The sequence below is a fragment of the Momordica charantia genome (assembly GCF_013281855.1).
Source record: "Momordica charantia cultivar OHB3-1 chromosome 4 unlocalized genomic scaffold, Mcharantia_2.0 BLBB01000004.1, whole genome shotgun sequence".
In the NCBI taxonomy this organism is placed as follows: Eukaryota; Viridiplantae; Streptophyta; class Magnoliopsida; order Cucurbitales; family Cucurbitaceae; genus Momordica; species Momordica charantia.
In genome coordinates this window covers 3,900,102-3,925,608 of record NW_028275162.1, presented here as the reverse complement: position 1 = coordinate 3,925,608, position 25,507 = coordinate 3,900,102, and the positions used below count along the sequence as shown (strand labels likewise).

At 35.6% G+C, this 25,507-nt stretch overlaps 4 protein-coding genes and 1 non-coding gene across 5 annotated transcripts; 1 reads left to right on the top strand and 4 right to left on the bottom strand.

Annotated features, from left to right (window-relative positions):
* Positions 1-658: 658 nt before the first annotated feature.
* LOC111007649 (coatomer gamma-2 subunit, putative / gamma-2 coat protein, putative / gamma-2 COP) lies at positions 659-7,398 on the top strand. Its single transcript, XM_022280077.2, has 18 exons — positions 659-819; positions 1,226-1,323; positions 1,437-1,487; positions 1,680-1,793; positions 1,879-2,079; positions 2,171-2,272; positions 3,339-3,446; positions 3,521-3,754; positions 3,845-4,095; positions 4,239-4,410; positions 4,517-4,672; positions 4,768-4,818; positions 4,948-5,088; positions 5,160-5,357; positions 5,453-5,584; positions 5,677-5,850; positions 6,230-6,469; positions 6,821-7,398. Exons 1-18 carry the CDS (start codon positions 774-776, stop codon positions 7,013-7,015), a joined length of 2,664 nt encoding a protein of 887 aa, XP_022135769.1. The 5' UTR covers positions 659-773; the 3' UTR covers positions 7,016-7,398.
* Positions 7,399-8,347: 949 nt separating this feature from the next.
* On the bottom strand, positions 8,348-12,309 carry AGB1 (GTP binding protein beta 1). Its single transcript, XM_088123503.1, has 7 exons — positions 12,228-12,309; positions 11,967-12,144; positions 11,775-11,869; positions 10,800-11,224; positions 10,141-10,498; positions 9,814-9,927; positions 8,348-8,670 (listed from the first exon to the last, which is right to left on the bottom strand). Exons 2-7 carry the CDS (start codon positions 12,070-12,072, stop codon positions 8,635-8,637), a joined length of 1,134 nt encoding a protein of 377 aa, XP_087979629.1. The 5' UTR covers positions 12,073-12,144; positions 12,228-12,309; the 3' UTR covers positions 8,348-8,634.
* Positions 12,310-12,945: 636 nt separating this feature from the next.
* TRNAE-UUC (transfer RNA glutamic acid (anticodon UUC)) lies at positions 12,946-13,017 on the bottom strand. The gene has a single exon. It is a non-coding gene; the product is annotated as a tRNA-Glu (tRNA).
* A 1,651-nt stretch (positions 13,018-14,668) lies between these two features.
* LOC111007511 (cyclase-associated protein 1) lies at positions 14,669-18,713 on the bottom strand. The gene is made up of 10 exons (XM_022279898.2): positions 18,243-18,713; positions 17,795-17,963; positions 17,643-17,707; positions 16,896-17,199; positions 16,635-16,788; positions 16,443-16,552; positions 16,101-16,156; positions 15,945-16,001; positions 15,650-15,793; positions 14,669-14,950 (listed from the first exon to the last, which is right to left on the bottom strand). The coding sequence occupies exons 1-10, from the start codon at positions 18,522-18,524 to the stop codon at positions 14,864-14,866; spliced, it is 1,428 nt and encodes a 475-aa protein (XP_022135590.1). The 5' UTR covers positions 18,525-18,713; the 3' UTR covers positions 14,669-14,863.
* A 2,804-nt stretch (positions 18,714-21,517) lies between these two features.
* LOC111007766 (Protein kinase superfamily protein) lies at positions 21,518-25,083 on the bottom strand. Its single transcript, XM_088123502.1, has 6 exons — positions 24,300-25,083; positions 23,331-23,435; positions 23,110-23,232; positions 22,682-22,982; positions 22,389-22,598; positions 21,518-21,937 (listed from the first exon to the last, which is right to left on the bottom strand). The coding sequence occupies exons 1-6, from the start codon at positions 24,869-24,871 to the stop codon at positions 21,827-21,829; spliced, it is 1,422 nt and encodes a 473-aa protein (XP_087979628.1). The 5' UTR covers positions 24,872-25,083; the 3' UTR covers positions 21,518-21,826.
* Between the last annotated feature and the right edge of the window lie 424 nt (positions 25,084-25,507).

The following is a 25,507-nucleotide window of genomic DNA, read 5'->3' as shown; positions in this document are numbered from 1 at the left end:
ACACTAGAACATCAATTATTTAATCTAGATAAAGTTTTTACTAATGTATTAAATAAAATTCAAACAATTTTGTCGCGTATATGGATAATCACAATACATTGTATTTTCTTAAATGATAGGACCTCTCGAAACTTAACCCAACTGAAATAGTTTAGTGACTGTCGCACGAAAGTCAACATCATGCATAAGTGGCGAATGAAGTTGACCTACTCTTTTTAAGTGACAAGTCATTGATCAAATAGCTCAATAAACTAAAAATGAGTAAACGAAAAAAAAATGCTTAAAATGTGTACTACTCACCAATTCCCACAAAAGTTTCTAACACGTTTATCTCATTGCCCTACTTGTTTATCCCACATCACGTAAAAATGATGTGTCACTACAACATATAAATAACAACGTTCAAATTAAAAGTTTTGAGAATAAAAGAGACACAATAATCAAAATTTAGAGATTAAATACTGAAATGAACATAGCTCTGACAGGTCAAAGTATTTACCCTCACTTTTTCTAAGTATATAAAAACAAAAAAGAAATAAATAAAGAGTTTAGAGATGAAATTTACCGTTTTAGCCCTAACAGGCCTTCTGGAATATGGGCCAGGCCTAATTGAAGCCCAATGTGTTAGTTGAAGAAGCGGGGCCCATTTCAATTTCTGATGAGACTTCAGTTTTTTTCAAGATCGAACTTCGAGCATCTCGTTTTCGTACACCGGCAGTGGAACCTCGCTCTGCTGCTCCTCTCTAGATCTCTGAGATTCGAATTCTTCGGCCATGGCTCAGCCTCTCATAAAGAAGGACGACGACCGCGATGACGAAGGTCCGCTACTCTTCCCACTGCCTCGAATGCCTTTCATTTACGCCCACAACTACTCAATTTCTTCTCTTCTCGTTTCAATTTTACTTAATTCCTCGATTTCGTCTTTCCGGATTGCTGGATCAGTCTCCAAGATGCTAGATCTATTTGTCTTCGTCGTTTGGATTCAGTTGTTGATGTGTAGCGTTGTTGGGTTATGTTCTAACTAGGAAGGGATTACTCTCTAATTTCTCTTTGATCCAATCCAACGGATTACATTTTCCAGTTCCGCCATGCTTTTGTTGATTTGATGACTGGGATGGATAGTGCAGCCATTTGGATCTTGTGTTCTGTTTGCAAATTACAATTTTTTATTGGCTCATTTTATGGAGGCAGTATGATGTTAACTTTTGGTTTGTGGCATTGACAGCTGAGTATTCGCCGTTTTTGGGGATTGAGAAGGGTGCTGTTCTTCAGGAAGCTAGGGTTTTTAATGATCCTCAGTTAGATTCTAGAAGATGCTCTCAGGTATGGGCTTTTGTGTTATGGAATTATTTGTGATTGCTCCCCCACCTGAACTGCCCCTCATACTTAATTGTTCGGTAATTAATATTTCTGCCTGGTGCATGTCTTACGTTTAGGTTATCACGAAGCTTTTATACCTTCTGAACCAGGGTGAAATCTTCACAAAGGTCAAGTTTAACTTTATCTTGTTGTCTCAGTTTTTCCTTTTCCATTTAATACTCCACCCATCATAGGCATTAGTTTTACTGTACTAGCCAAAGAATTTTCTACGTATGGGGTTACAGGGACATTGGGCATGCTGATGTATGTTTGCATGGTTTGTTCAAATGTTGACAATGTACAATACTCTTTTTTTATAGATTGAAGCCACCGAAGTTTTCTTTGCTGTGACAAAGCTTTTCCAGTCAAGAGATATAGGGTTGAGAAGAATGGTTTATTTGATGATAAAGGAGCTGTCTCCATCTGCTGATGAGGTTAACACCATAATCAGGTTAACTTGAATTTCTGTGGTTAAACATTAAAAAATATGGACTGACACATCTAATTTCATTTTTTAAGGTTATTATTGTGACTAGCTCCCTAATGAAGGACATGAATAGTAAGACTGATATGTATCGGGCAAATGCTATTCGTGTGCTTTGTCGGATTACAGATGGAACCCTTCTCACCCAGATTGAGAGGTATCTGAAACAAGCAATTGTAGATAAGAATCCTGTGGTAGCTAGTGCTGCCCTAGTTAGTGGTGTTCATTTGCTCCAGGTACTTATTATATATACTTAACAATATGCATCATTGAGCAACTTTTTCTGTCATTTTCCTCTTACCTTTTCTCCTTGCAACTTTTAATCAGACAAATCCAGAAATTGTCAAGCGGTGGAGTAATGAGGTTCAGGAAGCTGTTCAGTCGAGGGCAGCACTTGTTCAATTTCATGCTCTTGCCTTGCTTCATCAAGTATGTTAGATTATCCTTTTGTGTCAGTCTTTTGGTGTTATGTTGAATGCTGGAGGAGATCATTGAATTGAACTCTCTCATTTTATGGTTGCATTCTATTATATAGCAATCTAAAAGGTTAGATGTTCTGTCTATTGAATCTGACTTAATTTGTGCAATCAAGTTCTGAGAAACGTGCATTTTATATTTTGTGACTTTTCTAATGGAAAGAGGAAGTCGGTAGGGTTTTTTCTTTGTTTTTTTAATTTATAAAAACAGCAAATACTAACCATTATGTTTCTACTGGAGTATTTATAGATTTCTATAATATTTCCTTGATAAATTTTGTAATCTCAGGGTTCAGTGGTGATATCAATAGATAAAAGTAGTCATTTCCAATATTGATTTAATTTTAACCTTTTAAATTATTATCTTTTTAACTAATTTTATCTAATACATGGGAAGAGATATCATACCAAGTAAATAAAGATGATTAGTGTATAATATAGAATTTTGTATTCCAAATTTCAAAAGTTTCTACTGACTACTAGTAATTTTCAGTGTGGATGATCCAGTCATTGACATATTTGGTGTCATTATCATTTTCCATCCTTAATATTCAATGTTGATGGTCGTAATCCAATCATTGACATATTTGATGTTATTATCATTTTCCATCCATCCCTACCATTCTTTTTATAACTGGGACCCAGGAGATATCAAGGTTTTTGGTATTAAGCTCACTGAAATATTCGAACTTGAGACCTCTAAACCAGTATGACCAAGAGACCCCAAGTCCTTGTCAACTGGGCTTCCCTTTGGGAATCCATCCATCCCTACCATTTGCCAATGTGGTTCAATATTTCTGCCTCTGTAGTTATCTTCTTAAGCATACATGTTTGTTCTCACTCCTTTTTTATTAATGCCAACTGGAGTACTTTTTTATGAGCTCCTTTGCACTTGTGTGGCCCCCTGCACACACACTTTTTTTTTCCTTCCCATGTCAGTGGAATTTTGTCTCTTTTATAAAAGAAAGATTATGCTTATGCAAAATCCGATTAAATTATAATTTGTTTTCTACTTGCAGATACGCCAAAATGATCGTCTAGCTGTTAGCAAACTGGTTACCAGCCTGACAAGGGGTACTGTTAGGTCTCCATTGGCCCAATGCCTCTTGATTCGCTATACCAGTCAGGTATGTATATTTCCTTGTTCATACACACGACCAGGCTTTGCGTCTTGTTCGTTATCTTAGGGTTGTTCAAGCAGGTCATTCGTGAATCAGCTACTAGTACTCAAACTGGTGATCGGCCCTTCTATGATTTTCTTGAGGGTTGTCTACGCCACAAAGCAGAGATGGTGATCTTTGAGGCTGCCAAAGCAATCACTGAGCTGAATGGTGTGACAAGTAGAGAATTGACTCCAGCCATAACTGTTCTTCAGCTGTTTCTAAGCTCTTCAAAACCAGTGCTAAGATTTGCTGCCGTCCGCACTTTGAATAAGGTTTCATCTCAACTATTCATTTTTGCAAACATGATTCTTTCTCTTGACTTTCCCTTTGATATTTTGAAAATATATTTGAAAATCTTGCAGGTGGCAATGACTCATCCAATGGCTGTCACGAACTGCAATATTGATATGGAGAGCTTGATATCTGATCAAAACAGAAGCATTGCAACTCTTGCAATAACCACGCTTTTAAAAACAGGAAATGAATCAAGTGTGGATCGTCTAATGAAGCAGATAACAAATTTTATGTCAGATATTGCGGATGAGTTTAAAATTGTTGTGGTAGAAGCTATAAGATCTTTGTGTTTGAAGTTCCCATTGAAATATAGATCTCTGTAAGTGATTTCTTACAATTTATTTCTTATCTAAAACAATATCGTACAAGATTTTGTGATTATTCGACATTTATTTGTTGCATTATTTTGGGCAATATATATTAGATTACAAGTGTGGGACACATTTTTTGTCACTTTTTCAGGATGAATTTCCTCAGCAACATTCTCAGAGAAGAAGGGGGCTTTGATTATAAAAAAGCTATTGTGGATTCAATTGTGATTCTGATCAGAGATATTCCTGATGCAAAAGAGAGCGGGTTGCTTCATTTGTGTGAGTTTATTGAAGACTGTGAATTCACCTATCTTTCGACACAGGTTATTTATGCATTTTAAAATAATTCTAGCATCTGTTAAGCTCTAATATCTTATTATCTTCATGTTACATAACCTTTACTTAGTTGTTTTATTTCACATAACGTAGATACTTCATTTTCTGGGGATTGAGGGTCCCAAAACCTCTGACCCTAGCAAATATATACGATACATATACAACCGAGTACATCTTGAAAATGCAACTGTTCGTGCCAGTGCTGTGAGCACATTAGCAAAATTTGGTGCTACAGTTGATTCATTGCAGGTGCCAATTCCTTTCTCCTTTATTGAAGTTGGATAAACTCAAATTGTTTTTTATCACTCAACTAACGGTGGTGTTATTATGAGTATCTGTTACAGCCCCGAATATTTGTTCTGTTGAGACGATGTCTTTTTGACAATGACGATGAGGTATTTTATTAGTTACACTTGTTGATCTTTCCATGCCTAGATTGTTTTAAGAATTCTGGAAGTGATTTAAATTTGATGCCTTTTTGTAATGGTTCCAGTTTGAAATTGTGTGCTGAATTTATTGTCCAGGTTCGAGATAGGGCCACCCTATACTTGAAAACACTTGGAGGTGATGATACAGTTACTGAAACTGAGAAGGATGCCCGTGACTTTCTCTTTGGGTCTCTGGATGTCCCACTGATCAATCTAGAAACAAGTTTGAGGAATTATGTAAGTTTTCTGAGTGAGTTTATTATGTACCGGTAGAGATCGTCTCTCATGTGTTCTGCATACGGTTGTAGGAGCCTTCCGAGGAACCTTTTGACATTGATTCCGTGCCCAAGGAAATCAAGTCTCAGCCACTTGCTGAGAAGAAAGCAGCAGGTAAAAAGCCAGCTGGCCTTGGTGCTCCTCCAAGTGGCCCGATAGCCACTGTTGATGCATATGAAAAGCTACTTTCCTCGATTCCAGAATTTGCAGACTTTGGGAAGCTTTTCAAGGTTCTATTGTTACTATTTTTAATCATGCATGGTGGTGTATTTTGTGTTTTAATAATACTTCAATGTTAAAATTTTGATTGTATTCATCTTCTCAGTCTTCAGCACCTGTGGAGCTTACGGAAGCAGAAACGGAATATGCAGTTAATGTTGTTAAGCATATTTTTGATAGCCATGTTGTGTTTCAGTACAACTGCACGAATACAATTCCAGAGCAACTGCTTGAAAATGTATTGACCGATTCAAGGAAAATGACCTATTTTTTTTGTTTTTTATTTTAAACTGCATCAAGCATGTTATAATTATTTCTGCCTACTGCCAGGTCACTGTTGTTGTTGATGCCTCTGAAGCAGAGGAATTCTCTGAAGTGACATCCAGGCCTCTCCGATCACTTCCCTATGATTCACCCGGACAAACCTTTGTGGCATTTGAGAAGCCTGAAGGGGTCCCTGCCGTTGGGAAATTTTCAAACATGTTGAGATTTATTGTCAAAGAGGTAATTCGGCAAAATTTTACTAGACAAGGATGGTGAATTGGATCTGAAGTGTTAATCATTGAGTTTGCGAGTGTCACAATTTTATGGCAGCATATCTCGGCTCCATATTATCATTTAGTGAGAAAACTTGGGATTAGAGATTTGATAGAACAGGAAGAACATGGGCCAGCGTGAGGAATTGACAATTTCTGATCTAGTTCTATAGTTACTCATTGGTCTAATTCTAACAGAAATTCTCATTAAATTTGGCCTCCTAGAAAATTCTATTTAGAAGCTAAAATTGGTTTACGAGGATCCCATACATTTCTCATACAAGCTCATTGCTTAGCATCCAAATGCTTGATTTTGATTTCACATTTCACTTCTTTGGTTATACCAGGTTGACACAAGCACTGGGGAGGCAGAAGAAGATGGTGTGGAAGATGAATATCAACTGGAGGACATGGAGGTTGTTGCAGCTGATTACATGTTGAAAGTGGGGGTCTCTAACTTTAAAAACGCCTGGGAAAGCTTGGGTCCAGATTGTGAGCGAGTCGACGAATATGGCCTCGGACCAAGGGAGAGCTTGGCTGAAGCTGTAGGTGCTGTCATAAATCTTCTCGGCATGCAGCCCTGTGAGGTTAGTCGTTTATAGTGTGATCGATCTTGCATATCATTAAGGGAATATCATTAAGGGAAAATAATGGTTGACTTGCGGTTTTATCAAAAGCTTAAATTTCTGTAGTTTGGGATTCAAAGGCTTGGTATAGTCTTTATTTGCATTGTGCAACAGAACGAGTTAAAGAAACTCAGATTTATGGTTGGATAGATTTGTGAATAGTAAAAAAAAGTGTTTATTGTGTGAGTTGGTTTCTAGAAATTTGCGTTTATGTAGTTTAGTTTAGATATATTTGATTCATGGATTAGCAACTTTTTACTAAATCACATTGGTCTTTCTTCCCATTCAAGACATTTTTGCTGTCCATTTCAGGGTACAGAGGTTGTCCCAAGCAACTCAAGGTCACACACCTGCATATTATCTGGCGTATACATTGGCAACGTGAAGGTACTTGTGCGATTATCGTTTGGAATCGATTCTTCAAGAGAGGTTGCAATGAAGCTGGCCGTTAGATCAGATGATGAAGTCGTTAGCGATGCGATCCATGAGATAGTTGCCAGCGGCTAGTCCGAATTGTAAGGAAATTTAATGTTATTGATTTTTGTTTGTGAGCAAAAAATTAGGTCACAGGTGGTGGGATGGGCTACAAAAACAGGAATCTTTGTAGAAAGAATTTTGAAGTTTGAACCAAGCTTCATTCGGGACTAGTAGTAGTGGGATGGGGCATCATGTTGAGGAGAGTTTGTTTCATTAGTTTAAGTCTCTATTTGCTCGTCCCTTTTTAAATGGTTAATTTGGAGAGTGGTTTCCTCATAGCTGTTTGGTGCCTCCCGTCTCATCCCGCCCTTCGGGAAAAAAGACTGAAATGGTTGTCCTCATTACTCACTCTGCCTATTAATATGTGAATGTGATGCGTTTTTCTCGGAATATTGATTCCGAGTGAGGGCTTAGGATGGATTTTGCTGCCAGTTGATTGATGAGTGGTTGTGGCTAAAGGGGTCTAATTTGTAGCTGTTGGCAAACCAGTGCATGTTTTTGTGGTGTAATATTAATGATGACGGTTGCAGGTGATAAAAGAATTCTCTTTTATTAGAATTGATATGAAGATTAAATAAAAAAAAGTAGGTTATGACTAGCCTGCTTAGTAACATGTTATTGACATCATTAATGAAACACTTCAACATTTCAGTCAAAATTTATGAAATAAGTAAATCAATCAAAGCATAATCTAAAACTAAAAATGTAATTAAAAGCTAAGCTTAGATGTTAAATAAATAATACTGAAAATGACAAAAATTTGTAGACTAACTAAAATGTCTAATACATGTTATAATTTGTGATGTTTGATTAATAGCTTTAAAAGTTTCAATTTAGCCTTTTATTGTTTAACATTTTCCAATTGTAAATGTTAAAACATAATTTTTTTTTTTAGTACAAGTACAACAAACTTACACATTTTGTGAGTTGACAAAATTTTGGAGGATGAAAAGTCACTAATGCTGTTTCTAATTTGCCTTCCAATTTTTTACTTTATCAAAGATAAAAACTTTGACTTATACTCTCTTAGATAGCCTAATTTCTCAATTAAATTATCATGCCTTGTAAATTTATTATTAGCCACTTTAAACATTTTCTAACAAAAATGATATAATCATAAAATGTTAACATGTAAAGTATGAAAATTAAAAATTTTTAAACAATAAGAACTAAAAGGAGAAAAAGAAAAAAAAAAGCCAAGCATTAGAGACTAAAACTAACATATATATTTGGCGCTCATTTTAAAAAATACAAAAAGTAACAGAATGCAAAATTACAAACAAGGCTTGACAATGTCACATTTATCATAAGTGAAAAAATATATTAGATTAACAAAAAGAAAGAAAAGAAACAGACAACAGATAACGAAAAGCTGTCCAGATCAAGAAAGCCATTTTCCATTTTTTCCTTTTGGAAATGTTCAGATTGTCTATTTTCAAGACTACAACTTACAAGACAAGAACAGAGCATGGATTTTACTTACCAAGAATATGAAGGATTTTAAGAAGCAAGAACAATGGGTTTGGCTGGCAATGGCATGCATACACAAAACACAGGCGGCTTGCAGTGAAACTGAAGGCATTACAGAGAATGAATACACCCCACACACATCCCTTTAAAACTCTTCCCCTTCCCTTCCCTTCCCATGCTTAGTTTACCTTCCGGTGACCTCCGAAAGCCCATATCTACATGCAAACAAAAATAAATTCCATGACTTTTTGGGTTAAGAAGTAGCTACATATTACCCAAACTATATTTTGAGCACTTATCCACAGCCTATTGTTTGTCATTCATCACAATCAGCAGCAAAACTCAAATGCTTCTAATCACGATACAAATATAGTTCCAATGCCACAAAGTATAATTAACATGTAGTTTGAGCCTCAAACAATAATTAAGTTCTCAATCCTCAGTGGAAACTAGGAGCTTTACAGGTTCTTTAGGAACTGTTTTGCTACGTGTTTAAAAAACACTCCTTTAAAAAAAATTCTAATTTTTCTTTTAAACCAAATTAATTTGTTCTTCCATCCAAGATCACGAGTTGTGAACAGTGGTCTCAATATGTACAATAATATTAATCTTTACAAGCCACTCGATCATAGTTCTTAAAAAAAATTTCAAGGAATTATTCATTTTTCAGGCATGCTTCACTTAATTTGTCAATTTAACCCCTTAAATTAAATTTATCAAATTAAATTCTAACCTTGAATAATGGATGCAATTAATATCGATTGATTAGTTAAGTTTGCATATATTTTTTTAAAGATTTGTGGCTACTTGTGAACACTCTTATAGCTAAACAAGACTATGTTTGTAGAAATTGATACTTTTGATCATGCTAAATGCTTTTTAGCTTGGTTTGGACAATTTGTTCAAGGTTTGGGTATTTTCATGGTTTAGGTTAGGCATTTATGTGGCTTCATCTTGAGTGTTTTGTTGGTTGAATATTGTGTGATTTATAGGTTGGTTAGTGAGTAATTTTTTAATTTAGTATCAAGGAGGTATAATTGTATCACATTTAATTTGATAAACTTGAAAGTTCAATGTTAAAATTGACAAACTGAGAATTTTTCCCAAACAATTTTTAGAACAAAAATGGAATCATGGAATGTTAAAAAATCTCTTCGCTATGGTTATAATGAATAAAATGATATTATATAACCATCAAAAGAAGATGATCTTATTCCTCTACCACCCTATCACACCTTATTTATTGTTTTTCAATGCTTATGCAATATAAACGGTCCCACAAATCTCAAAGATGTTCGAGGAGGATGCAGGAGCATGTGAAAATGAAGTAGAAATACCAGGTTAAAAAGCACACTTACCTTCAGGTTTGAATCCGAACTTCCTGTACATAAAGCACTTCCATCAGCAGACAAACCCAAGCAACTAATCCGCCCTTCATGTGAGTTCTGAAGTGATCCCAAGTTCAAAACCATCTGCAGTCATAAAAATTAACAACACGTCTCATTTCACCCAAAAAGATAGTCTGCTAAAGGATCCAGTTATATACGCATGGAAAATTTTGTTCTACTTCTACTGAAGTATGCTATCAAAAGTATTATTGGACAACATCTCTGTCTTAATGAAAGGACTTATTTTGAACAAACTGGATATCCACGTATTCTTCTTGACATTAGAACATGCAATACCTTTGCAAGTAAAGTGTCCCACACATAGCAATCGCCATTTTTGTATCCAGCAAACAGAAGCCTTCCGGATATGGAGAATGCAATGGAAGTTACATGCGGGGTGGTATTATCATTGTGCAGCTGATGATAAACTTGGAGTTCATGCCCAGTTCTGATATCAAATAATCTGCAAGTGCCGTCATCAGAACCAGTTCCAAATCGATTACCATCTGGAAAGAACTTCACAGCATTAACATCCCCTTCATGCCCATGAAACGTCCGCACTGCTCGACTAGCAACCCGAGTGTCCCACAAGCGAGCAGTTGCATCACACGAACCAGAAATAAACGTTCTGGAATTGGATCCACTAATAGAGACACTAAAACATGCAGAATAACAAAATAGTCAAACACTTACAAAGGCAATATTAATAAATAAAATATCCATGTAGCATTAGACAATTAAAAATCATCCATCTTCACGTTATAAGTCAGAAGGGCTTACAGAAGGGAAAATGTAATATAAGCAAGAAAACGAGTTAATGAAACAAATTGCATATTCATATTGAAAGTTTAGATCATAATTAGATCACGCAATGGAACTCCAATGAACTGGATTGTTCATCTGTAAACCAAATCCTTACAAATGTAATGAGAACAAAAACCAGCAATCAGTTATACCTCAATACATCCGCTGCATGTCCTGACTGAAATTCACCTCCAAAAACAGACGTCCGAAGTCCAGTAGTAATATCCCATAAGACACACGTCTGATCCCCAGAGCCAGTAATGAGGTGAGTATCCTCATCTGGAACATACTGACAAGAGGAAACATACCCTTTATGCCCGCTAAGCGTTCTGGACACTGGTAGGGTCCCATCCTTGTCAGTTGGAGAGTTGAGGTTGAAGATAGAACAAACGCTGTCAAGACCACCACACGCTACAGATTGACCAGAAGGTGAGAAAGCACAAGTCATGACCCAAGGACAGGGTAGCTTTATGGCATGAGTCTTCTGGCTTGTTAGAGCATTCCACACTATCAAACGCCCATCTTGAGATGCACTGACAATTCGATTTCTCTCTGAAGTCCAATCCAAGGAATACACCTGCAGTAGTTTCAACAATTATTTTCCAACCCCAGTTAAGAATCGAGGGTCAAGTTGTAGAGAAACAGTGACTTGCTTCAGAGCATGACCACTGAATAAGAAACACTCGATCACAGGATTGGAAATTATTTTTGATATCCAGGCTCTGTGTTCCAACAATGAGTCAAATCAAGTACCAGTAAATGAGATAAATAGTTTGATGAGAATAAAACATATACCATAGCATAAACCAGACCACAGTAAGCTATCTCTTGAAGATACTGTCTTTTTATCATTTTGCTTATAGGCCTCCCTACACTAGACCTTTCCCCACCACCACGTACGTTTGTTAGTCAAGTTCTTAAAATCTCTCGAAGGACTTGGCTTCCAAATCGTGTCCTCTCAACTAGAGAACCCAAAATTATTTGTAAGTCAACTGATCTCGTAGAGTAATTTAAAATCTTAACTAAAATTTCCAACCTTCGTTTACGCTAAAGCGACAATCTCAAATCTTCTTCGCAGCCTAGTACAGAGAACAAGGCCGTCCTCGCAGATATCCAACAAAACATACCTTTCCAGTATGACCCTGCAGAGTTCTACAGCACACGAGATCCGTGGCTCCGAAGCAGACGGGATTCTTCCCCAGAGACCTCGCAAACCCAGCTACTGCGGAAGCAACCACCAAAACTGATGAGATCTAGACCAAGGAGCACAACCGAAAACATTAATCAGAAAAAACCTCAAGAGTGATCAAGAAGCTCACCATCGGTGTCTAGCAACGAACGCCTCTTCTCCTTCAATCGCTCTCTGAGAGAGTTGACCGTTTCAATGGCCGCCACATGCCGCTCCTTGAGCTCGGAAACAGACATTTTTACTACAGAAATTTCAACCAAGAAACGCCATCCACACGCCCAACTGGAACTTCACTCAACTCCTAAACACTGAAACAGCACAATGAGGGGAGAAATTAGGGCGAAATCGACGCAAAATCTAGGGTTTAACTAGGGTTTGCAGAAGCAGGAACCGTCGAAGATCGTCTCTCTGAAGAAGAAAAATATTGATTTTGGCCCGATCGGGACGAAAGAGACGAAGCGAAGCCGAAAAATGGAGAATTATTTTTATAATTTTTTTTCTTTTTCTTCTCCTGAAGCCGCCGGGGCCCACACTGTACCACGTGTTGAGCTGATGATGGGTGCTGGACACCGTGTCATGTGGGGCCCACCGGTCATCAATTTTCAGGCTCTAACAAGTAATAATTAGTTAATTTTTTCTACTTTTTTTTATTGTTATAATAATTGTGCTGATTAATTAATTGGCCGCAAAATAATTATCCTCATTTTTTTAATAGAAAAAATAATAATTATCCTCTTCTTTAGTCTTGGTCGTTATCCTTATCTTATAAGTTTTTAATTCAAATTAAAGATTTTTCTTTTCACCTATAATTAAATGGAGAATTCTCCACTCCATTAAAGTTGGAATCCTATGAGACCCCACACTTGGAGGAAAATTTTCAATTAAAACGGTTAGTAATGATGGTGATTTAAGTCGATAAATTAAAAATAATAATGATTTTTACAGTAAAATTTAAAAATAAAAATAATAAAAAGGAGAAATTTAAAAATAAAATAATGAAAAATTTAAAAATGAAATAAAGGAGAAAAGGAGAAATTTCAAAATAAAAGAAGATTAAAAAAAGGAGAGAATTAAAAGTAAATAAAACAAATGAAAAAAAGATAAAAAATTTCCGTTGCCGGGAATCGAACCCGGGTCTCCTGGGTGAAAGCCAGATATCCTAACCGCTGGACGACAACGGATTTTTATTTAGTAATCTAACTTGTAAATATAAGTACATCTTATAATATATTCCATACAACTTTTTAATATCCTAATTTATTTTGTTTCAATTGAAAATTTTTCATAAATATTTATTTTTTAACTCTTTAATTAAATCATGTTTATATGAACACACTATGTATTTAGTAACATCGGCAAATTGCTTACAAGTTCCAACACGAACATTACTCAATAGTCATTGATATCTATTCTTTTTCTTGAGATTGGAAGTTCAATCTCTCATATTCCTTATTTTTTGCACTAAAAATATAAACAAATTACTAGAAGTTATTATACTGAATTTTAATGCATAAAAATAAATTATATTTGTATTTTTTAATTTATCAAAAAAGAAAAATTGTTTAGGGTAATATTTTTCTTTCCAACATTACACATCGTTGTTCATTTAAAGTATTTGTCTAAAATATGTTAAAGTGGTCGATTATTCCAACAATATCTTTATTGTTGGCTTAATATTAATTGATATAATTTATGTTGTCGTTCAAAAAAATATATAATTTATGTTGTTAAATATTTTTATCTATTTATTGATTTAAAATTATACTATTTTACCTTGTGTATCTAAACTAACTATATGCACCAAAAAGTAGTAAGTGTATTTTGTTTTTTTTAACCTACAACATGTAGGGTGAGGATTCGAACTTACGACCTCTTGATCGCAGATAGAGTTGAGTTATGCTCAAGATGATTATTAGGTATATTTTATAAAAACTCTATTTTAAAGCGGTTTATATTTTAATCTTTTAAAACTTTTAACAATGACGATTGTTCTTAAACGTGACTTCTAAATAGAAACAAAATAACATTGTATTTTAATCAAAACAGGCGTCAAATCCAACCATGCATAGAATACTATTTCTTAGTTCTTATTTAAATATCATTTAAAAAAAATATTTTTTGACCTAAACTGTAGTTGAAGTAACGATTTAGTCTTTTAACTTTAGTTTATAACAATTTAATCTCTCTATTTTCACATTGACAACAATTTAGTATATGAATTTTAATATGTAACAATATAACCTCTTAATTTAAAGTTTGTACCTATTTAATCTCTATCGTAAAAATTTTTGTTAAGATTTCTTACATATGTAGTTCGATAAAATGACGAGGGATCAAACGTGTGTATAAACTACAAAGACTAATTATTATATTATAAAAACCAACTTTTAAGATCTTTCATTGTATGGACCAAATTGTTATAAATTTTAAATTATGAAGACTAAATTATTACATACTGATCATGTGCTAAGTTTATACCAATTTGAAACTACATAAATTATCGTTACAAACTAAAATTTTACTTTGATAAAATTACAGCACCCAAATGAATTTTTCAACCTCAATTTTTTTTTTATCTATAAACCAAACATGAAATTTTTTGTTCAATTCTTTCACTAACCAAACATGAATAAAATTCCTCATCTCACTTGTTCCATTATAACATGAAAAAACAAAACAAAAGAACGGCAATATCAGTCACCTACCCTGCGATATTGAAATCCCAACCAAATGTTGAAGAACTATATGAGATGGTCATAACATTATAAAAAATGAATAATAAATTAATGAAAAAGTTTAAAGGGAAGTTGTCAAAATTCATATACAAAGAACTAGTTGTCAAACTGCAGCAGAAATATTTTATAAAAGAAAGGTAGAAGATATCTAGAAGTCACAATCAAGTGTCAAAAGAAGAAATTGAAAGAAATGCCATTGCCATCTCAATCAACTGTATAAAAAATTAAATAATGATTATGAAGCAAAAATTAATGGCTCAGATATGTGTTGATCACCAGAAGTCAAACTAAATTAGGCACCAGAGTGAGAAACTGGAGTTGTTTCAATATGACCATCCTTTACTATGTGAATGTACTGCTGGGGTAACGCATGCTCCACCTGTGAATATAAACCATGGAGGTCATCCAGAAAAAATTAATGGACTCTTCAATCTTTATCACAACCAAGTGTTGGGTCTTTTGCAAAATATAAGAAGATAAACAATTCCACATCTGAAAGTTACGGTAAGTTTTGAGCTCCAAGTATTGTAAACGAGGCCCGTGACTTTTGAGTTTTATTCATCCTATTTGGTATACTAACTCTAGTTGTGTATGTGGTATAAAGTTTTGAGCGATTGTTGTTTGTGTAATTTGTTTGTGTAATTAGGGTAGGAGAGATTCTGTAATGGTAATATTTTTCGCATAATGAATTTTTCTTTTTAATAGGTCTCTCTATCATCAAGTATCTTTAAAAATTTATACGCCTGAACATTTTTTATGAGTTCTAAATTATTGTTTAGATGAAATGTCATGCATTTTATAATGTTTTTGTTGTTTGTTTTCTGTTCTTTTAAAAATAATGTTTTTATACAGTCACAAACAATCTTGTTTCTTTTGTAACCTATTTTCAAAACCATTTCTAAATCCTCAGACAAAGTTTTCAAATTTGGGCTAAGAATGTAAAAATATTATCAGATGAAGCCTTAGCCCTTATCTTTTTGTATGTACCACTAACGCCAACTTGCCTAAATGAAGAAAAAGAAATCTGGAAGATCCAACTAAAAACAATGCATAATGTATCTATAAGATAGAGATATACCCAATCACCATCTGGATCATTTCCTCGCACCAAAACATTGGTTTCACTTGATTTGGCAGTCGTTATAGATGACTTCAGAGAATTGTTGCTTAAATACAATTGACAGCCAGCCGTATTATCCACCGAAATAGTTGGGGCCGATCCCTAGAATAACCAGAAACTACTATATTACAGCAGAAATCAAAACAACTTAACCATGGAGATTATAATTCTGTCTTCTTATTATATCCTTTATGTCCTATAAAACATTATCATAGGGCACGTGTAATGGGAGCATATCGTTCGTAAAAGTTACCTGACATTGAATCTCAATGCCGTTGCAGTTTACAACCTCACATGCAGCCACAACATCCTGTTATTGTTTGCCACAAACAAACAAGACAAAATTATTTCACATGAGCTTGACTTAAATGAACTGAAATGGTGTGCTTCTTCCTTATTTTGCACTTACAGTGAATACAACCCCGGTCTTAGTGCATTTGTCAACTGTTATGTTATTGACCTTTCCTGCACATAGTTGAAAGGGATGATAAGTAGCTCACGGAATAAGCTTAACATACGAATATTTTTTAAATGCAGCACAACATATTTTTTGGTAACCGGGAATTAGGGACCCACTCCTTGCATCATAATTATGACTTATCCCCACTAATCCATGTGCAAGCTTTGCTTACCCCAAATCAGCTCCGGAACACAACAAGAATTTCAGGTTATTGAGTTAAATAGCAGCACAATATCATGCTAGTGATGTAAATGATTCGATTTAGAGAAGACAGAGTTGAAACCAAATCACCTTGAACCTGCAAAACAGAATCTTTACATCCAAAAATGTACACCGACTGTTTTGCATCACAGTCTGATATAACCAAGTCCTTTTTTCCAATTTGGTTCTCAACGGCCCACCTGCAAGGATACAGGGGGAAAATGTGTATGAATCACATGGATATCGTTACCTTCATTAGGGACAATAATTAAGCAGACATACTTCCGACCCATTTGAAGCTCGAATTTGGGTTTGGGAGCAGCAACTGACTTCGATGGAGAACGCAAATTTCTATGACTTATTTCAGTGGCATTGACAATGCCAGTTCTCTCGGCACGGTTTTTCGTCTTCATATCATCAGTAACTTTCCTCAAGCCTAAAAAGCATAAAAAAATGTAAAAACTAACGCAACATAACTAATTGGATACAGATCAATTAGCCCTTAGATAAAGAAAAAAATTTTATAAACAGAATCAATTGTACCTTGAGTTACAGATTTCCCTGAGCTAATTTCCTGAAACACAGCAGCCATCCCTTCTTTTGGTCGTGGTGATGCTTGAGAAGAATCAGTGCTAAAGAGGGGAGCTGAGGGAGGTGGGGGAGCGGGAGCACTTGGGGCAGAAGATTTCGTTGAAGTATCTGGAGTTCTTTTGCAAGCAGGGTTCCAAACTGGTCCCAAAGGATAAAAATTTTTAATATAATCCCTCAAACCTTGAGAGAATAGTTCCTTCACAGCCTTGGCCCACTCAACATGGTTTTGATCTTTGTTTTTGAACTCCACAAGAATCTAAAATTAGAAAGCAAAAGATGAACACAGCCTTAATTTACTCTGTCCAGCTAATCAGCACCAATATCAACTATAAACAAGCACAAGCATCATATTTCGACAAGTCTACGTGTAGGATATCCAACATCCGATCTTCATAAAGTAGCATGCTTCAAAATCATACTTTAAAGTTTAACATTTTTCCTATTCCCCAATCTATTTCTTTATGTTGAATCATTGATTGGCTAAAATTACGCAAGCAAAAACATTAAAAGAAGCTGATAAATTAAGTGTTCACAAATTCACAGACAGGACTAAAGTAGCATTGTCCACAGGCCACAGGTTCGTTTTAAACATTATTACATTGCTTCTTAAAAGTTCTTTTTTACATGTTTATATAGATATTAGTTAGTGTTCTTGCTCGAATCATGAGTATATCAACTCTTATGCCAAATTTAACGTACCTTGTTGCCGTAAAACTCAGCCGTTTGCCAGCTTTCCTCTACATGAGCTATGGGCATGCTCATACCTTCAAATAGTATTAAAAGGGAATTATAAGTCTTGGAGTGAAGCTACACATTTCTATCAGAAGAAATAACTAAAAATATCTCCATACCACACCCTTTGCCCGTATATGCAATCCAGGCTAGGGCTGAGAGAGCATCAGCAATAGTCTTCAAATGGTTAAAAAACTCAGATCTTCTCCCTGCAGTCAATGTGTTTGCCTTCAGAATCACTTCGTTCAACGGCTTGAGAAATTCAGCCAACCCCGCCATATCAGGTTTCTACAAATCACAGTGAACGCATTCAACAAAACAAAGCAATTCGTTCAGAGAGAAATTTCAAACTAACGACAGAGACGCTATTTTTTCCACCAAACAATTAACATCAGCATTACTCTCTAATCTGTAAATTCATAGACTACGCGACCTCCAATCGCAGAAGTACATTACATTTCGATGAATCTCAATAAAACCTACGACGACGATTAAAATTACATGGAAATGATGATATCGATCAACGAACTCATGAAGCCTTCCTTAAAGATATTTCAAACCGATTACCTGCGTTTGCTTGATCTTGACAAGAAGCTCCTTCTGAACGGAAAAAGCTTCTTCCACAATCCTCGAGGCCTCCAGGACCTGACCTCCAATCTTCTCCGCAGCATCCGAAACCTTCTGAACGTAATTCCTCATCAGATCCTGGAAAGCCAAAATCGAAGGGTCCGACGCCGCATTGTCAACACTTCTCGAGGAGACGCCGCCACCGCCAGTGGTGAACCCTACCGACAATGCCTCGAGCCGAGACACAGCGAATTCAAGGCGTTGCACCAATTTCTCCTCCATATCCAGAACAGCAACCGTAACGCTCACTCTCAGATCAGATCTCTACGGAGAAATGTAGTGGAGAAGTGGCTATTCCATTTCAATGATTCCGAATCATCGCGTTCGCTTCGGATTTTGTTGTTGTTCTTTCTTCTTCCTTGATTTTCTTTTTGGCGGTTCCAATGATGAAGAGCCTGCAACCATGCGCGGGGTCGTTGGTTTGGTTTCAGAAGCCTGAAATTACACGTGTCAATTCTGCAATTTTTTAAGCACGATTATTCTGACTCTCTCGAATGGTTGCTTGCCACGTGTGATTGTTTAATTCATTAATTTACACAACATTTTCAGTTTTCAAACTAAGAAATTTATTACCGTGTTAAAGTCCATTGGTCAATCTCTCGAGAGTGTAATTATTAAAACTAATATTTGACTAAATTATAAAAAATATCCTTAAACTTTATCTTTCATTTAAAAAATAATATTATCCTTTCAAAAGTTTCAATACTACTCTTTAATTTTTATAGAAGTTTTAAAAATACTAAGCACAACGGTTGATATTTTAAGTAGAAAGTAGTCGACATAACATAATATTGAGCAGCATCACAATTAACGTGAAATGTTATCGAGATTAAATATGGAAAAAGAGAAAATACGAAATAAACTATCGTTTTTAGAAAGGGGATTAAGGCTAACTTGAGTAGACAGAGGAAAAGTAAGTTCTCTCGACGATAGAGAATAAAATTTATAGGGTAAAATTGAGACGTTAATTTTAATGAATATTTGTACAAAAGTATTTTAGAAAGATCAAAAGGTAGTATTGATATTTTTTAAAGGGGTTTTTTTTTGGTAATTTAGCCTACCTTTTTTTATGATAAATATTAATGCAACTTGCCTCTATTCAATTTAAATTAAGACAAAAATCTTTTATGTATTTCAAAATATGTCACATGTTTTTAAAATTTTCAAATATAACAAAAAAGTTCTATCAATAGTATATTATATGTATATCATATACATATTGCACATACACACTCATAAGTCATATCAGTAGTATATTAGATATATATCACATACATATTGCAAATATATTAAATAATCATATCAGTAGTATATCAGATATATATCACATACATATATCAGTAGTCATATATATTAGAGATATATCATTTGGGTAAAATTGTCATTTTAAAAAATTGGACGTCCATTTCCTTTTCTAAAAAAGTTTTATATTTGAAAAAACTAAATATAGTTGTTATTTTGCTAATTTTACTAAAAAAAAAATTTGTCATATTTGCAACTGCCCCTTAAATTAAAATACCATGCAAGCCCCCTTTTCCGCTCCCCTCTTTGGTCTTAAGAATGTTGGTTTTAAGAATGATTGATTGTCCTTTTCCGACCCTTACTGTCCAACCGGAGAATGGACAGCTAATGCGTTCCACTTATTGAACACGGTTCTATGGTCGGTCCACGACCCCTAGATACCGAAGGCATCCTTGGGGTGATCTCGTAGTTCCTACGGGGTGGAGACAATGGGGTCAGTCCAAGGATTTTCCTTCCTTTTGCTGCATTTCGCTCAAAGGGTTGAAAGGAGATAGTGCATCAAACTGTTCGCAAGGGTCAACTTCCTACCTTCTCGACAGCTCATCTTCGTCTTAGTAGAGTCTTTCAGTGGCATGTTTCGGTCATCTTCCCCATTACTTAGAAAAAGTGAGCCACCGATTCAGGTACAATATATTATAATTACCGTCTGGACAATTAGACATCCAAGCCGTGGTATAACCAAAGGGCATTTGTAGTTAAAAAAAAAAAGAAAGAAAAGAAAACCATAGGGTATTTTATATTTCAACTATCACATCGTATTTTTTCAAAAACAAAAAATAAATTAATATTTTTCATTAAAACAAATGGGAAAATGAATTTAATTGTTCTTTTTTAGTGCTTTTGAATCAAATTTAAAAGTTCTAAATACTTTATTATTTTTGCAAAGTATGAAGATCGATGCATCTAGTTCTACTTCTCGGGTGCTAATTATATATGAAAAACATTTAAAGACTTTAAAGTAAGCTTGGATATATATATATCGTTTAGAGACTTTAGAGTAAGCTTGGAAGTTTCCATACAAAAATTAGATTAACATTAATTATTAGACATCCTGTTATTAATTAACATTAATATGAAAATGAAAAAGACATCACGTAATTTATGAATTGTAAGCACACAGAAAAATTTGAAGATCACCAATCCGAACGTAACTGAATTTGAACGTAACTGAATTTGTTAGGACAAAGATGATGAAATAAATTGTGCGTAGTAATCAAATATGAGCCAAGCTTGAGTGATGGAGGTTTAAAAAAAGTGAGATGAAGCAAAGGACAAATAGAGGGAAAGCAACAAACAAATTTGTGTGATGAATGATGATGTCAAAGGAAAAGATGGAAAGCAACAAACAAAGACTACTTAACAAAATGGTGATGAATTTTCCAACTTGAGTGAAAACAACATCAAACTGACTCCTAGAAGTTCTTCCAAAAGTTGGATGGCCCATTGTTTTGTTGGGAAGTGGATTTTGTTGGTGGAAGTATCATCTTCTAGTTAACAATTTCATCCCTAGTTTTTGAATTTTGACCGATGCGATTGCGTAAATATTGACGTGATATATTGATTAAATTGATGAGATGATTTAACAGAATATGATTTAAGAAAACAGAACAATTATATAAAATAAAGACGGGTGGGCTAAAATAATTCAATGAGATGAGTAGGCGAAATACATCAGAAACTCGATTTTCTTGCCCATCTAGTTTACTCTTTTTAACAAGACATGAGTTCGAACATAGGACCTCCGACTCTAATACCATCTTAAATATGTTAAATCACCGATAACCCACAAATCTATCCTAAGTAAGCTAAAACTTTCACGTATGAAGCAAAGCAATGCATTCACAAATCATTTGACAAGAAATAGGAAAACCTAACACCAAAAATTACAAACTGTTGGAGAAGCTCACATCTGATTGAATTTAACTGAACCTAAGGATTCTTGAATAAACTTTCAAAATTTCACAAGTACAGAGACAGACACAGACTGAATTATTGCAAGAACTACAAATTTCACATATCAAAAATGGGATATTCTATACACAGAGCTCACTTCTTATGTTTGTAGGGAACCATAAACACCAATACAACGACATAAACGTAATGGAAATAATCGATATACACGCTGCCTCGTATTAGATCTTCGAAAACTGATAGATAAAAATTATATAGTACAAAATAATCTGACCTCTAGGAAATGGCTTCTTTTCTTACAGCAGGGAGATTTATCTCTTGCTTGATTCCATGTCATCCATACCAGCATGCTTCAATGGAAGTTTACTGGGCACTTCTAAACGAGATGGTTGGTTATCTTTCTCCCGCACGGATCGAAGCTCCTGGAAGATCAGCCAGAGATAAGAGAAGATAAGTTATGCAGAAGAATGGAGAATTAAAGAGAGAGGAGTTTATGACACACTCACTTTTAATTGATCATATTGTTTGAATTTGAAACTCATCCAAACATTTCTTTTATGGAAGAGTGATTGCTGTCCAAGTACATCAGAGTTGCCATAGTATGATAGAATTCGCTCATATTACAGAATGGTCTAAATAAATAACTCGTTATCGAATTTGATATTGCATGAATTGTGGAGATGACGAGAACTGATAATTTATTCAAAATTTTCAAGCATAGTCCTCATTTTATTGAAACTTTGGAAAATGGGGGGGGGGGGGGGGGGGGGGGGGGGGGGGTAAACAGAACAGCTGGGGCAGATGAACTAGGATGACACTATCAGCGAATTTCGAGTCAAAATTTAAAGAGCATAGGTGAACACCAGTGCTTACCGAACGATAAGGGAAGTCGTCTGCCTCCAGCATATGGACTATCTGCCCCATCTTTGGCCTTTTATTGGCATCCAAATCGATGCAGCGTAGACAAACAAGCAAAACTCGCTTTAAAGCTCTTGGAGAGGGCGGAACCTCAATCAACGGATCTACAACCTCTTCACCACGTCGATTTGCCACCATTCCTTTAAACCAGTCCACCAAGTTCATCTGAAACATGCCCATCAGAAAACAAAATTATGTATGAAGCCAGTGAGACACTGAACATGGTGCTAAGAGTTGAACAATCTTACCTCTCCAGGGGGTCTGGAATAGTCAATTGGGCTTCTGCCAGTAATGATCTCCATAAGTAGAACTCCAAAACTATATACATCACTTCCCTCGTTAAGCATGCCAGTACTTGCATACTCGGGCGAGACGTATCCAAAGGTCCCCATTACACGAGTAGTTACGTAAGTGGCTTCAGGTTGTAAGAGCTTTGCAAGTCCAAAGTCGGACACTTTTGCATTCCATTTTCTATCTAAGAGAATGTTGCTCGACTTTACATCACGGTGCACAACTTTAGGTTCTAAACCCTCATGCAAATAGGCCAAACTGTAATTGAAATGAGGCAATCAGCAACAAAATAACATATTTACAGTCAAATTCATTTATAGCCAGATGTTATATGTCACAGTAAAAGATGAAATCTCATATATAGAACAAGTATTGAACAGTTTACCCCTTTGCAGTCCCAAGAGCAATCTTCATCCTAATATCCCATGTTAGAGGACTAACAGGTCCAACATCACCATGTAGCCATTGCTCCAAGTTACCATTATCAACAAATTCATACACAAGCATCCTAAAATTGCCATAAAATCCCAGAGTTAAATTTATTACAGTAAAGTCCAACGAGATTGTTCATGTATTAAAATTTTAAGGGAATTCAAAATAATGTACCTCTGTACTCCATCTGCACAATAACCTATCAGACCCACCAAGTTCTTGTGCCTCACTTTTCCAATGGCCTCTACTTCAACCTTGAACTCTTTCTCTGCCTGACCCCTGTAAGAAAATTATGAAGACAGAGGTGAACTATATTCTCACGGGATATGTGCTAAATCTATTATAGCAGATCAGGAGCATATAATAGAGATTTTTTTTTTCAAATACAAAACAATCAAATCCTTGCTGATTTAAGCCTAGAATGGAAAAAAGGAATTTGGTACTAAAAAGGACAGATGTCACATTCCCACCAATTGTTTTACTAAATTCTAATAAAAAAACGCCAAATTAACAGAAAAAGTGGAAATAATTAACTTTAAATATAGCATGCACCATCCTGTAGGCCATATTAGTTTCTGAGGGAGAATCTACACTGAACCCGGAAAAGAAATAAGGTAATAATTACAAGATAAGGTAAAGTTGTGTAATATGAATTTGAAAAAATTGGTGATAATGCATCAGAACGAGCTAAAGCAGTAAAGAACAAAGTGACAGTTTAGCTTTAGCCAGTGTTCAACAACAAAGGAAGCCTACTACCGACAAAGAACCACTAAGTTCGGATCGAAGTTTCAGCAGTCAAACTTAGAATTTCATGGGGATTTTTTAAAAAAGAAAATGAAGAAGAGTGAACCCAGTTGCAGAACAGGAAATAAAATAAACAATAGAATGATATGATATGATATTCAACGCGGCTTTCCAAGAACATGAAATTAAATAAACAATTAAGAAATGGTTGAATTTGTATCCACTATCCACCCACCAAGATGGTAACCAAAAAAAAAAAAAGTTTGGAAAGGATAAGTGCCGTGAAATTCTTCCATTTCAAATAAAGTATAGAGCAAGTAATGGCCAAAATAGGGCAGGATTTTTCTGAAATGCTAGTAGTTGCCAGCGAATGTCATATTTCGATAATTTTTAACATACTTATTGTTCAGAAGATTCTTCACGGCTACGACAGAGCCGTCCGGCGAAACTCCTCTATACACGATGCCGTAGCCTCCTTCTCCGATCACATTTTGTTCCAGAAATCCATCCGTCGCCATCTCCAGTTCCTTCAAGCTGTACCACCGGCCCCACCCCAAGTTGTGCTCCTCCACTGACACGTCGCTCCGGCCGCCGGCGGACACGTCACTCTCTTGGCTCTTTTGCCCTACTCCACTCTCGAAATGAATCTCCTTCTTCGCAACCACATTCTCAACCCTGACCTCCCCTTTCTCGCAATCCCCGGTACGATCGGGCTCTTTGATCTCCGCGATCTCCTTTGACACCAACGGAATCAATCCGGAACTGTGCTTCACTCGCATTTTATGCTTCCGCGAGTCTCTACTCCTGCGCACACAGAGGAATATCAGAGCGAGGGCCGCAATCACACATGCAGCCACGATGCCGATCGCGGCGTAGATTTTCAAGTTGGATAAGGAAGCCTTGGAAGCAGTGGAAGGAGAGTCGTCGGAAGCTCCTCGAATCTCCGTCGAACTGTTCCCGGAAACCGCCATTGTTTCCGGCGAGACGACGAGCAATTTGGAGCAAAGCAGGAAGCAGTACCTCCGACTCCGACGTGGGAAAGAGATACGTTCTGGGGTGTTTGGATTCCGGGAAAATTGACAGGAAAATTTCTCAGAATCGGGAAAATTTAAGAGATTTGTATTTCTCTGGGACGGAGGGACGAGTGAAAAGGAGTGGGGATTCAACGGATACAAAGTTAAAAAAAAAAAAAAAAAAAACAAAGAAACAAAGCGACGGGGAAAAGAGAGCGAACGTTGGTTAAATTTTGGGGTTCGTGAAAGTGTGTTATTACGAAATTGCCACTGAATAGTGACGGTGGCAACGGCCATTAAGAGGACTGTGGGACATGGATTGACCACCCTATATAACTTACTTTCAAACGCCCTTCGTTTTTTTTTTAATAAATAAATTGTAAAATAATCCAATCAAATTTACCTCATAAATATTAGATATTCCATTAAATTATATTAAATTACAATTTTATCCCTGAAATTTCGAAGCTGTCTCATTAATCGTAAAGTTTTGGTGTATCTAATAAATCTTAGCTTTGGTGTATCTAATAAATCTCTTAGCTTTATTTGAAGAGTCAATTCTTAATTTACTATTCTAGCACAACATACAGAGGT